At 38.6% G+C, this 14671-nt stretch overlaps 1 protein-coding gene and 1 pseudogene across 1 annotated transcript; both read left to right on the top strand.

Moving 5' to 3' along the window:
• Positions 1–6382: 6382 nt before the first annotated feature.
• LOC115756108 lies at positions 6383–11521 on the top strand (annotated as a pseudogene).
• Positions 11522–12198: 677 nt separating this feature from the next.
• On the top strand, positions 12199–13228 carry LOC115756123 (osmotin-like protein TPM-1). Its single transcript, XM_030695809.2, has one exon. It carries the CDS (start codon positions 12258–12260, stop codon positions 13002–13004), a length of 747 nt encoding a protein of 248 aa, XP_030551669.2. The 5' UTR covers positions 12199–12257; the 3' UTR covers positions 13005–13228.
• Positions 13229–14671: the final 1443 nt, after the last annotated feature.

Here is a 14671-nt window from a genome sequence, read left to right as displayed (position 1 = left end):
TTAATTTTTTGCAGTGTATAGTACATGAAATCTAAAGTTTTATGTTTCACTGAGTCGAGGGCGAACCACAACCGACCCCCCACGCACCGACACATCCGCGCTACCAATTTTATCGAATGGGGACCGATGATGTAGTAATGATAGCAACAAGTCGTTCAATATAATGTTAATCTTTAAATTTAGCTTTGGTGTAATTTGATATATTTCATTATGATAAAGATTATTTGGGAGCCGTATGACAAATTGAAGAAGATCTACCGATATCGCTTTCACGGATAAAACTATTGGAGGGCGAATGTCCCACTCATCCACCCTGATAGTTGGTGGCACTATCCAGCCGTACTTGGCAATGGTTGCGGCCCAATACCTAGGAATCCTCACGATCATAGTGGCTTGCATGGTCTTGATAACACGCCACCTAGGACGATGGGAGAATAAGCAATAAGCCCAACGTATAGTGTAGGGAAACAAACACTCCACTTTCATTTCGAATATGGAGTGGTTCCGCGACATACAAGGAAGTGGATTAGCGAGCAATGGGTTCAACGGTTCGGCATTTTAATTTCAATTTGTTTCACTACTTATTTTTAAGTAACATAAATAATTGATATATTGATAACTTCATTAATTTTCATATTATTACTAGGGTAACGGCGAAATCGTACATATCATGGATTCGGTGGGTCCATCTCCTAAGGCTTGGGAAGAAGTCGGACATAGCTAGGCAATATTATATGCCCAAATGAAGCGCGGCTAACAATGATGCTAGCACCTCAAACCAAAACTACAAACCCGTGCGCCACGAGGAGGATGACCCCAGATTCACCCGACACGGAGAAATCCTCGGCTCATACATATGATGATGTCGCCCGTATTCTATGGAATATCATACACGGATTTCGCCCGAGTTCACTCCGGGTTCAACCAGCATTTTGATGCAGGGTTCACCCGGCAACATTTGATGATCAACATCCGCCCGCTAGTTCTCCTTCGAATATGGACCCGATTTCTCTCATTCTTATCCAGTCCCTCCTACGAATATGCATATTTTCACAAGATATGCGTTCATCACGAGACATCCTACTTGATCGGACCCTCGTTCTCGTCATACACTAGGCCTCCTAATCAACGAGACAACCTCATTGCGAACAGGAGGTCATGTAGGAAGACACATAATTAGTACATGTAATTGCAATTAACTTTTTATTTTTATTTTTTGGTAAGGAGCAATTAACTTTTTATCTATTATGAAGATTTCGTGTTTTTGTATATCTTATGCAATTATATGTCGTGTTTCCACACGTATCCATTTTTATTTATTTGAAGAAAACACCAAAAACAAAATAGAAAATCATGGAAACGGTGCCCATGGTAACACAAAAACGTAATTTTTTTGTTCATCACTAAAACCTTAAAATGTTCTACCACCAAAACCGTAAACCCTGTGCATCAAAAGGGGATGGTGGAAGAAAAGCATTAGATGGAGCAATTTTAAAACACTAATCTCCATTCAAGAAAATCATATGACTATTCAAGAAGATCATATGATTATTGGAGAAGCTACTTTTCTACGTTTCTCCCCGCTTAATTTTCCAACAACCAAATTTCATGTTCACTTTTACCCCGGCAAAAGTACACTTTTAGTGTCAATAGTTGTGTACGCAGATTACTTCAATGCCAAAAATTTCAAACGGATTACTTTAGTACTAAGTCGGAGACTAAAGGATCACTTTGGTACCTCCGCCAAAAAATTTTCGGTGAAAATTAATACGTGGCTTCAGCATTTTCTGCTTTCTTCCATTCTTCACCCCCGTCCACTTCTAGTTCTTGAATAAGTCATTTCATTGTCTTGCTTCGAGTTTGGCCGATCTATTTTTTTCAGTTGCCTTTTTGCGCCTGTCAAAATGAGAGATTAGGGATTTGCATCTTTTTCCAAACGTATTATTGCAAATTATTGACGATATTAGGCCAGTAGATGCCCTTGCAAAATCCAATTAGTATCCAAAAAAAAAAGGGGTTGTTTGCGGCGGCAAGGGCATGCACAACTCTCATCCTAGGTCTACGAGGCCTGCCTATGTGCAACATTGTTTAGGGCCACCCAAGCCAAGGGTAATGGCATTTTCCGTCAACTATTCGCAGCGATGACTGAGCTATAATTTCCAACCAAGGCAAATGAAAGCAGGATCATATGGGATTATAGTTAATGCATCAACGAAAATTAAATATAAAGTTCTTAATGCCAGGCACTAATTAATGACGGTACCACGTGCAAAGACGCGTCCCACAAATAAGGTTTGCTCAGGTTAATTTGAATTGAATTTTGAGCTTTTGAATTAGTTCATACAACCAAAAAAAAATTATACACTGCTTATCTATTTTCCTTTTTGGCGGGAAAATCGTCAAAAAATTTCTAAATGTACTACAATTTTTGTCAATTTAGCCTCAAGCTTTTAAGTGTGCCAATTAATTTATAAACTTTTTCAAGTTTTACCAATTGGGTCTATCCAATCAATTTTGGTCAGAAATTGCCAACGTAAAAACTGATTATCTTACGTGGCATGGTCGGCGATGGCTTGGATAAATTTTAATAATATTTTAACTTTTTTGGAATTTTATTTTTTATTTGCTTTTTTCTCTTTTCCTTCTTTACTTTTTTCTTTTTCATTTTTCCCTATGCCTGCCATTCGGGCCTCACTAATGACCGGCGAAGGTCGTCAACCTCAGGCGAGGGCCATCCTCATCGACCTCGAGCGAGGGATGCCTACGCAACCTAGCGAGGCAGCCCTCGCCAAATCGAGTGAGAGCGACCATCGCTTGATCTCGCAACGAGAAAAAGGAAAAGATAAAAATAAGAAAAAGAAGAAAAAAAGAAAAAAAAGTGAAGAAGGAAAAGTGAAGAAAAAAGGGAAAAAGAAAACAAAACATAAAAATTAATTAAAAAATCTACAAAATATTAAAACACTATTAGAAATTATTTACATCAATACCAATTTTGCCACATAGGATGGTTGACATCCACGTTAACGTTTTCCTGCCAAAATTGATAATGACTTAATTGATAAAAAGTGAAAAATATTTATGACTCAATTGGCACAATTAAAAGATTTAAGACTCAATCGAATAAACCATGATAGGTTTATGACCTTTTCGACAATTTTCACCATTTTTGGCTTATATGTTGCTTAACGGGACGTTATTTGCTTTTTGTTATAGCCATTGTTAACTGCCGCTAGTAGCTATAAGTATTTGGATTGTAATTCGAGCAAAAGACCGCCAGTTAATCAATGAACACCAGTTGTTAAGTTTCATCTTCATGCTATCTTTACATTACAATACTCTTTTACATGGCTGGTCGTAATTACCCCTAATATTCGTAGTTTTAATCTTCTCGTCTGTTCATGTGTTCTGTAGGGTCTGCTGAGGATAAAAAGCACCAGAAAGTCTCCGTCTTTCGACGAGGCTTCAGGACAAAAGGATGGATGAAAACAATAAATCGTTAAGTACTTAGCTTATAAAGAACCGGCTAGGTGTTTGAGGTCCCGTATGCTCGACACTTAAAACTCCAATTCATTTGCACCTTCTTAATTACAATGTACTGAATAATTGATATCGATTTCGTGATCAACCCAATTTGCCTACTTAATTATGATTAATACATACTCTTCCAACAACTCATCCATTTGGATCAAATGAAATTAGCGTATGCCATGCGAAGTCAATCCAATTATAGACAATATGAAAATGATAGGGGTGTAGTGTTGTACATTTTACAATCTAATTCGCCCACCATTTGTAAAATGAAAACCTATTGACCATTTAGACGATACCTTTTTCTTCCCCAACCTTCACCGCTTTCATGTGTCAGATAAATTATTTCCTAATCATTCACTCTATAATACAAGTCCTGTTTATACCATTGAACGAATCCAAATATTTAATTATTTATGGTTTGATAATTTCGCGAAGGGCGGCGTGGACTGCCGCTCGGCACCATCACCGCCGACCGGCGATCCGCTCGGCACTATAAGTGTCGAGCGGGGGAGCCGGCCACCCACCAGCGATATGACTGCCGCTCGGCATTATGATCGCCGAGCGACACCTGATCCGGTAAATAAAAAAAGTCAACACCTGATTTGGTAATTATATTGTTTTTTCCACCTGGTTTGGAAAAAAGCCCCAACATTTGGCTGCCATGCCTGAGCTTTGCAATAGAGATCTCGCCCAACTGTGACCCTTGCGACTTGGAGGTCGAGCTCTCAGGGCCTCATGGATACTGCCCAGCAAGCTCAGGCTGAGCTCGCATGGCCGCACCAAAGTAAACCTCGAGCGGGCTTGCACAGGCAGAGAAGGGGGCACGGGGAGAGGACGGGGCTGAGAATGTCGGTGGCCGGGTGGGGGTTTTACTGCCACTTACATCCTATTTCGTATAAATCTCTATTTTTTTAACAAAACGAAGAAGAAATTTTTAGTTCATATGACATAATCTAAAATACGGGGGACTCTGAGACAGTTAAAAAATTCCTAATTATTAGTGCTATAAGACATATACATATATTTATGTGATCAATGATATCATCACAATATTTTGAGAAAATAGTAAAAATAATCTAAGAAAATACTTTATAGGAAAGTTTATAGAAAATGTTAGAATATTCAAATAATGGTTATTTTGCAACATTGAAACTCATTAAAAATTTTTTTTTTTGTCAAAAAGGAAAAAATCATGGTATTGAATGAGACAAGCACAAATTCTAGGTGGAAGCAAGCAGAGTGGAGAGTACCGGAAAAATGCTACTTGCAAGAAGCATGGTCTATCCCTTGCAAATAATAAGAAGCTGCAGAAAATGTTAGAATTCTCAAAATTGCTAATTTGCAACAAAAAAAAAAACTAATGTCGTAAGAACTAATATTTTCCTTCCGTTGGACAAAACTAATAGTATTGAATGAGGCAAGTACAAATCCAAATGGGAAGCCAAATGTGTAGACAGTCCAAAAGGAAATACTCTTTGTAACGAGAATAATGAATCGATTACATATCCGAGTATCATGTGTGACTTTTTCGAGATAATTCTTAAGAAAAATTTTGCTACTGTATATTTATATTGAATAAAGAGTGTATGTTGACATTTCTTGATTGCATCTAGAGTGCTGGAGTGCTATTTGAACTTCCATGTCATGACTTACTAGCGCCACAAATCAACCGATAAAAGACAATGAGAGCACAAATAAAGTAGTGATTCGTGATGGAAAGAAAAATAGGAATATTCGCCAAGCACATAAAATCCACAAGACTTAGTCAATGTCGTCCAACAAAGGGAAAGATGAACATTCGCTCAAAATTCCTTCGTAATGCACGGACTTTACCACTTTTTCCACATGAGAAATTTTGAGCAATGTTAATGCTATAGGACTAGACTAAGATTGGACATTTTCACACGGGAATTCAAATATATGCAAGTCTTTGTATCTTTTTTTCCTTTATCTCTTCGTGCGATCCTACGGTATTCCATAACATTCGATGATAATTGTGTAATATGAAAATACTTGTTCGAGCTTTCATTTTCAGCGATATCCGTGATTAAGACTTTTACTTTGTTAATATTTTATATTCTTTGTGTGTTTACAATATAAGTTGTGGTCAATAAATTGTAGCAATGAATGATGGTCATTATATATAAAGATTAACTACAATCGTTCAATTGAGAATGTAGGTGGAACCTGAGTAGAACCCGGAACCGGCCCTAAGACCTGTGACAAGGTAGGTTCTAGGTTTCATGTTATTCAAGGCAGATTTCACGTTCAAGTGGAACTTAGATAGACCCTAGAACTATGAGTAAGCATGGTTCCAAGATAGAACTAAGAACTTAGAACCGGAACATGTGAGAATCGGTCCTGTTTCAAGTTTCAAGGTATGTATGGTAGGTTTCAAGTTGCAAAAATTAAGAAACATGTTCTAACGGGTAGGTTCCAGGTTCTATACTTGGAACTTGGAACTTGGAACCTGGATCTCGAAATAAATTGTTGTATTTTTCTTGGTATATATTTTTGCACGATCCTATAATATTCTATTGCGTCCAATGACGAGTGTATAATATGGAGCCAAATAAATTTTTAGGTTTCGGGTTTAAAAAAATGAGGAACCTGTTCCAAAAGGTTGGCTTCAAGTTCTAAATATAACATGTACGGAACCTACAATCGCTCCCATCTACTTCCCCTTAGATGTTGTAGCATTTATTCTCATTTTGCTTAACTAAAAATGAAAAAAAGAAAAGAAAAGAAACGAAATTAGGAAGTTCTTGGGTACCACGAAACCGATCGTAGAGCCTGTGAGAGGGTAGGTTCTAGGTTTCAAGATATGATAGGTAAGTTCCGGGTTCCAAAAATGAAGGACCTATTCCGAAAGGTAGGTTCTAGGTTTTAGGTGGAACCTATAAGGAACCTGAAATCGCTCGCCCCTAGCTAGAACCCATGGCCCCCACTTTTGAGCTTGTACCAAAGACAGACTTCACCTCCAGATCCGATCAGCAATTGTGTTTTTATTGTGATTTGGCCCCCACATATTGTTTCTGTAATTAGTGATCTGTGTATGATTTTTCTTTGGAGGAGTTTCTGAAAAAGAGAAAAGAAATTGAATCTATTTTGATGAAAGTCAATTCAATGCCAACCTAAAAATTTGCAGGGACTAAGGGAGGCTGAAGACTAAAACATGTTGGAAACCCGACCTAAACGCCGCGATTAGCGGGGGAATCGAATTTTACGTGCTTGACCGAAAGTTAATCAGATGTTTCTCCAAGGAGTTCCATTACATCTGCGAGTTTTGATCTAGTCTTGATTTGACTAAACAAAGGTCTCGACGTGATGATGTCTGCTTTCTTATGTGTCTGTTCTCTAGAAGGTGCAAGAAGAGGAACCGACCTTATTAAAATAAAATAAAAAGAAGCCTAATTTTTGTTATAAAAATCAACGGGCGGTGATTGTGCATATCGTAACACTTCCGTATTTGATTATTTAATAATTGCTTTGGAAACACTTTTTTCCTAGAACACTAGACAATCAAAACAATTTATGGGAGGAGTGAGTACATCTATGATTCATGTGGCTGCGCAGATCCTATGGGTATTCTAGTACATGTTTTGTCAACGAGTGTGCTCAGTTGGGCACTTGTTTATCGGAAAAAGTATCAAAAAAATCCTAAATTTATTACATTGATGTTAATTCAATCATAAACATTTATTATTACCAATCTAATTTTAAACCTTTTGAATTTACGCCATTTGAGTCTATCGGGTTAATTTTAGCGGGAAATAACTAATGTGGACGCCGGTCGTTTCACGAGGCACGATCGTCGCCGATGTGGACATTTCTTTTTACATTTTACATTTTTTTTATTTTTATTTTTTCCTCTTTCTTTTATGTATTTTTCTATTCTTTTGATTGAGGGCTGGCGAGGGTCGTTGGCCGACCATTGTCGGCCTCAACCGAGCACCGACGACTCTCCCCGACATTGGGTGGGGCCATTGTGGCCCTCGCCGGCAGCTAGGCAAGGGCTCGCGGACCCTTGCTATGGTCCACGAGGGTCACGAGCCCTTGACCAGGTCCGGCGACTCATCCGGATTTGGCCGGTCGAGGGTGCCACGACCTTCGTCTTGTCTAGGCGAGGGTGGCAATACCCTCACTTGGGCCCTGCGAGGCCATGATGCGCTCCCCCAGGCCGGCCCCGTGAGGGTCAACGACCCTCAATTAAAAGAAAAGTGTACACAAAAGAAAATTAAAAATATAGTAGAATATTAAAAAAATATATATATACCGTCGCCGCTAGCCGTGCCACATAAGACAACCGACATCCACGTCAGCAAATTCTTGCCAAAATTGGCCCGATGTATTTAATTGGCATAAATACAAAAGAAGGTTGAGGATTAAATTGGTAATAAAAAAAGGTTTATAATTAAATTAGCTCCAATGCAATAGGTTTGAGACTTTTTTGAGACTTTTTTTTTTTAGAAAACCTTCATTATTAATATTTTGATTCTAACAAAACTATCCTTATTAGTAAATAATCTGCTTAATGCAAGTATTCTTTATATTGCAGGAATGAGCAAGGGAATAAAAGCTTATATTGTTCCTAATCTAGCATTTAGACTCAAAGTGGAGTTGTCATGTATTTGCTTTTGAGATAGCTAAAATCTTGTATTAAGATGAAGGATGATACTATCTCTAAAGGCTTGATCTTGAAAAGATTTATGTGACACGTTTGTAAGGATTTTATTGGAGCTCAGACTCACTGTTCAACTCTGTTCAGATTCAAAGAGTCTCTACTTCAGAAGACCGCTTCTGAATGATGTTTAGATTCTGCAATATCTCTCATACAAATTCCGAAGACCCACGTTTGGCAAGTTTCTGGTTTGACAGAATTATTTATGGAAGTCGGTAATCTTTGATTGGCAAGATTATTTTCCAATCAGATTAGGAGAATATCTTCGATTGGATATTACCTTCCAAGAATAAGTTTTATTGAAGATTTGAATTAATTCTACTTATGAAAACTAAGGATTTAGTTGTATGGGTGACTGAATATGAAGAGCTCGGACTCTATTCTGACGGCTACTATATCTTCCCAGATACAATCTCATTCAATCATGATTGATGATGTCCAACTAATGATTGAAGAGCAATCCTTTAAGGACCCGTCCAACGGTTAGTTTGGGGGTAAATGAGTATAAAAGGAAGATTCATGGTGATCGGCCAAGAGAGATTAGAACTTACAATTCCGAAGTACTTAAGTTGTTCAGAGTCACATACTTGTTCTCAAGAGCTATAAATTTTATCTTTGAGAGGTTTTGTAAGAGTGATTGAAAGTGATATCTCTTGTAGCATTTCATCGATTCATATAGTGGAATCTAGCCAATTGGTTATCGGTGTGAGAGAGTGGACGTAAGCTTGTTAAGCCGAACCACTATAAACATTGAGTGCAATTATCACTTACTCTAAACTTTCTTTCTTGTATTTTGATCTCTGCATGTGATTTTCTGAACTAATATCTAAACTCTTTCAATTTGTGTTTTGAACTTGTCTAAATTCGGCATTAAGTTTCAAAACTGTTTAGAATCACTTATTCACCCCCTTCTAGGTGATATTGCTAGATACAACACTTTTCCCTTGTTTATCACATTTAATAAGGAGTGTTTTTTTTTTCAATTTTCAATATATTGATTACACATGACTTGAGAGGGATGGTGTGTTGAAAATAACAAATAATCTTTATTTGGGTTAACAAAATCCGTTCGAAATTTTGACAAATTATTCCTAAGAAAGATAGATAATTCAAATACCTATCAAATTGGATTATCAACTCATTTCTTAACCCATTATGATGGGTTGAGTTCTCATATGAGTTAGTTATATTCAATAAGTGTGTTGCAAATATGTTTAAAAATAATACGAGTGTTAAATAGGTTGTAAATGGGTTTGCAACTTACTTATGCTCAACACATAACTACGACTCTTTTTATCTTCTCTCTCTCTCATTCAATCTCGCACTTACTCATTCCACATTTTCACTTCAATTTGAGTATGAGTTTTCCTAGATTAGATTAAATGTGGAACTATTTTAGGAATATAAATCGGATTGGGTATGGATCATCTCGGGTTTGTGTCATTAGATTTCTAATCACAAATGGGTTAAAATGGGTCTATTTGGATCAGGTCACTAGTTTGATGGGTCTAATAATTAATATGGCGTTGTTGTCAACTTGTTGATGTGAAGTATACTCGATACTATATCCATAGAATGAATGCGAGGAATATTAAATTTTTCTCAGCGATCGTTTCATTAGGAAAAGGAAAGACAAGGGTGCCGCGAGTAAAACCAAGGCAAATTTGCCGGGATCAAATTGGACGGATTTGTCAAAAGATCAGACGAACAAGATTGATGCCGCGTGATTACTGGTTTCTAGATTCTATTAATAAAGTGCTCGACAATCATCACCAAAAAAAGGGACCAAAAAACAGAAAATATCACCACTGAAAAGTCAATATGAGAGAAGCTTCTCTTTTATCAAATTTTACGGGAGCATTATCAACTATTCTAAATGCTAAAACTATTAAATGAAGAAGGTGTTTTTATGTTTAATTATTCTATCACTCCCCTCACGCTTACTCAGGTTTTAAAATATTTAATTGGGGATGTAGGGGCCCAAAAAGATTTGAACTCAGACTTCCTTCTATGATATCATGTCAAATTTTATAGGATCACTATCAACTGTTTTAACAAAAATTTAACCTATGAGATGAAGGTAGGTTTTAACATGTAATTATCCTATGACTCGAGATCTTTTTACTTGTTATTACTAGTGCTATTTACTTTGTTTGTTGGAGTGGTATGAATTTCCTTTCCTTTTAATCACGAAGGAATTCATTTGGATATATTATCCAAATGGTTAAATTTGTCTTTAAACCTTTTACGTCCGCGTGTCTACCATTTCATAGCCAAGGCATCTTGACAGCGATAGAAATATATTATAATTGTGTCATTGAAGAAAATGAAATTGAGCCATTCTTTCTTCTAACTTTAAAAAGGTCATATCTATAGCATTTTTAAAAGTTATATCTTGAATTCCATAATGAATTCGATTCAAGATCATTTAATCTTTTGTAATTAACTAATGATAATCAATTTTTTCATCGGGATGCGTTACGTTGTCACTCAAAAGACAAGTAAATATATTGATTGGCTCGTGTTTTGTCCCACATTTGAATCGTTCAACTTCTTAGAAAACTTTCAATAAAAAAAAAAATCTTCTTATAAATTTATATGAAAATTGACTAGCAAATAACCGTCAATTTTCCCCATTCCTTACGCCAAATCGCTGTCTCCTTAATCTATGTAAACTCCTCTTCGCGAATTGAAATAATCACCAAGTAGAGCTACATGAGGAGGGTCCCATTCTTCAAACGATTTTTAAACGCTCGTGCCACGGTCAAGTGTTCAAGAACCAAGGTGAGCTCCATCCGCACGCCTACGTCCCTAACCTTATCGCTTTTGTTGACCCTCTTCCTCACATCCACACATGCAGCTACTTTTGACATTGTCAACCAATGCACGTACACCGTTTGGGCTGCCGCATTGCCTGGTGGCGGGCCTCAGCTCGACCCCGGCGAGACGTGGCCCCTAACAGTGGCCCAAGGCACGACCATGACCCATATGGGGCCGGACCAATTGTAACCCCGACGCCAATAGGCAAGGTCGGTGCGAGACCGGTGACTGTAACTAGCTTTTGGATTGCCAGGGCTAGGGAAGCCCGCCCAACACCCTGGCATTCGCCCTGAACCAACCCAACAATCTGGACTTTTTGGACATTTCGCTCGTTGATGGGTTCAACATCCCGATGGACTTATTAGGTGCGCGACCAACATCAGCGGCCAGTGCCTGGCGGAGTTGAAGGTCTCAAGTGGGTGCAACAACCCGTGCATGGTGCTCAAGACCAACGAGTATTGCTGCACCGACGGGCCGGGTACTTGGTAGTCTATAAGCGGATATCAAAACAAACTGACGAAATGCAAAGTATAAAAATGATTTGCCGCATCACTTAATATACCAATGCTTTTTAAATAAATCTTGACATACTTTGCTAGTTTGATGCCTGGAATATCCTGACAGGACCAAATTGCATCCCCTCGTTACCATGGACTGTCCTTATCCACACATATATTATTCTCATGTGGACTCCACGCATGCGATAGTGCAAGAGAAATCATACCAGTATGTCTTAAAAGCAATTGCCGATCGCATCAACAATTTCTCGGAGACATAAACAAATTGAAGGCTTATCCGGATGACACGCAGTAAGTGCGGTCCTTTTATGAGGAAAAAGACTTACCCAGTTAAGTGACATCCACAAATAAAACGAAAACAGACTTTAGTAAATATTTTAATCCTATTATAATAAGGTCATTATCCTTCGACAAACCAGCTTGAGGTATGCCATCCAAATCCACTGTTCCTTGTCAAAAAGCGATCTATCTGACTCGATCTTTTATCAAGATGAAGATGCCAAAGCCATCACGTAGCCGCCTCTACTTTATGAAATAATGGACACCTGCCTTCATTTACGTAAGGCCAAAAAACCCACTTTCGTTTAGCCTTTATAGGATCTATCATTAAAGCATGCTAGCAATATTCTCTATATAAGCCCCCCTTAGTAATCCGTTCTAGAAAAAAGCACCACCCATCTTCAATCACAGCACCCACTAGAGCTAACATGTCCCACCAGAAGATGTCTCTCACCCTCCTCTCAGTCCTCCTCCTCCTAGGCCTCTTCTTCACACCTTCCCACTCCACCACCTTCACCGTCCGCAACGACTGCCCCTACACCGTCTGGGCGGGCGCCTCCCCAGGTGGCGGCCGCCGCCTCGACCATGGCCAGACGTGGACCCTCAACGTTCCCCAGGGCACCAAAATGGCCCGGATCTGGGGACGCACCAACTGCAACTTCGATGCTAGTGGCCGGGGCCATTGCCAGACGGGCGACTGCGGGGGCGTCCTAGAGTGCAAAGGATGGGGCGTGCCCCCCAACACCCTGGCGGAGTACGCGCTGAACCAGTTCGGCAACAAAGACTTCTTCGACATCTCCCTCGTCGATGGGTTCAACATCCCCATCGAATTTAGCCCCACCAAGCCGTCGTCGCAAGACAAGTGTAGATCGATCAAGTGCGACAGCAACGTCAACGGCCAGTGCCCTGACAAATTGAAGGCCCCCGGTGGGTGCAACAACCCGTGCACGGTGTTCAAGTCTGACGAGTACTGTTGCACCAAGGGCAAGTGTGGTCCGACGCCTTACTCGAAGTATTTCAAGAACAAGTGCCCCGATGCTTATAGCTACCCTCAAGATGATCCCACCAGCACGTTCACTTGTCCCGGCGGGTCCACCGATTATCGCGTTGTGTTCTGCCCGGGTGGGTCGTCTTACTTTCCCTTGGAGATGTTTGGAAGCGAGAGCTCAGAATGAAAGGGCTTTGGCTAAATCTGTGGACAAAAGGAGAAAATATAACTCAAATAAATAACGATGTTGAATATCTATGAAGTAGAGAGAGAGAGTCGAGAAGAGCAATGTTCAATGTTGCAAGTCGTGACTTCCTCGAGAACTAGTTCTTATGTTGTGTGTCGTTTTATATGTATGTATCTATAAGCAATGTGATTACAGTTTGCTAATAAGATTAACGAGTTGTCTTATGAGCACGGATTAGATCGATCCGAACATATTATGCACTTTTTGAAGAAATAAAAACTAGGTGATTAGCTGTGGAAGAAATTCGAGCCAGCATCTTTTTGCGTGTTTTTTTTTAAATTCGTATTATTTGTATCAATTTGAAGTGTATTTGTACCTTTTATCAAAGCATTAAGCAGCTAATCCAACTTTGGCAAGCGTGATCTATTAACATTTGGTGGCCATATGCGTAGAGTTGGGCCAAATAAGAAGGGACAAGGGGAAGAGATGGGGAGAGAGGGAGAGGGGGTTGGATGTAGATTTTGGATGTGTATGAGGGCGAATGAGCCTTTTTAGCCTGGGGCGATATAGAATATGGGTTTTGAATGTGAGGATTGTAAATATATGGATAACAAATTTTAGGATGATTTCCACACTTATCTCACGTAGTTATTTGGAGGACTAAAAGAAGAGCCCAGGAGAATTTGGCTTATGAGTGTATATGTCCCGTATACCAAAATGGTAGTCTATCCATATAAGATTCTCCTATAAATCGCACACATAATTAATGTGTTTGATTGAATGTATAAGATTGTATTTCACACATAAATAAATGTTTCCACGAGTATAATGTTTCTACATGAGAAATGCTTCCCTCACAATACTATCGGGGACGGTGCAATCTCAATCGTAGATTCACACAATACGATTGCGTGTTTTGTATAAAACATTCATTGATTGAAAAATCGTGTGATCCAAAATAATCGACGATCTTGACGGTGTGTCGGAGTAGCGACTCCCTATATACATATACTTGAATGGTATTCTACCTAAAGAAAAATTCTCCCGTACATTGCACACATTATTGATATTTAGATTGAGCTACGTGTATGTTAAGATTTACCAATAGCATCTATGAAGGAGAGAGAAAATATTAAAAAAGCCATGTCAATATTTCCAGTTAGTCACGTTGGACAGAGTTAACGGAACGACTTGATTGCAAAAATTTGATAAGTTTTAGGATTTAAATGCACTTTATGTAAATTTTAGAACTCAATTTTATTTTCGTGACAAATTTTAGTACTTTCAATGCACCTATCTTTATATTTATATAGAAAATAAGTCCATTCGGATACTTTTTGATTGCATGGAGAGTATAGTGCTCTTTGAGCTTCCGTGCCATGACTTACAATCCCCGTGTCAAGTGCCACGTCGGCCTTTTCTTTACCACAGCTAATGATATTGATTTGTAGTGTCAAATATCATGTTTGTAAGATAAAATATATTTGGTGAAGCAATGGATCACACTATTTTCACCCCTCTTATTGGCTCCTGACACACCCAATTTGTTGATTTGACTATATTATTCCTTGTAAGTCTCACTCTTAATTTAAAATTATTTCTTCCATTTCTTTTCCTTCTTTTTCTTTTATTTCAATTTACTGAAAGAAAAAGCTGCCCACATCCCT

Source organism: Rhodamnia argentea, chromosome 9 (genome assembly GCF_020921035.1).
Source record: "Rhodamnia argentea isolate NSW1041297 chromosome 9, ASM2092103v1, whole genome shotgun sequence".
NCBI lineage: Eukaryota > Viridiplantae > Streptophyta > Magnoliopsida > Myrtales > Myrtaceae > Rhodamnia > Rhodamnia argentea.
Note: the sequence above shows the minus strand (reverse complement) of the source record. Positions and strands in the feature narration are given on the sequence as shown.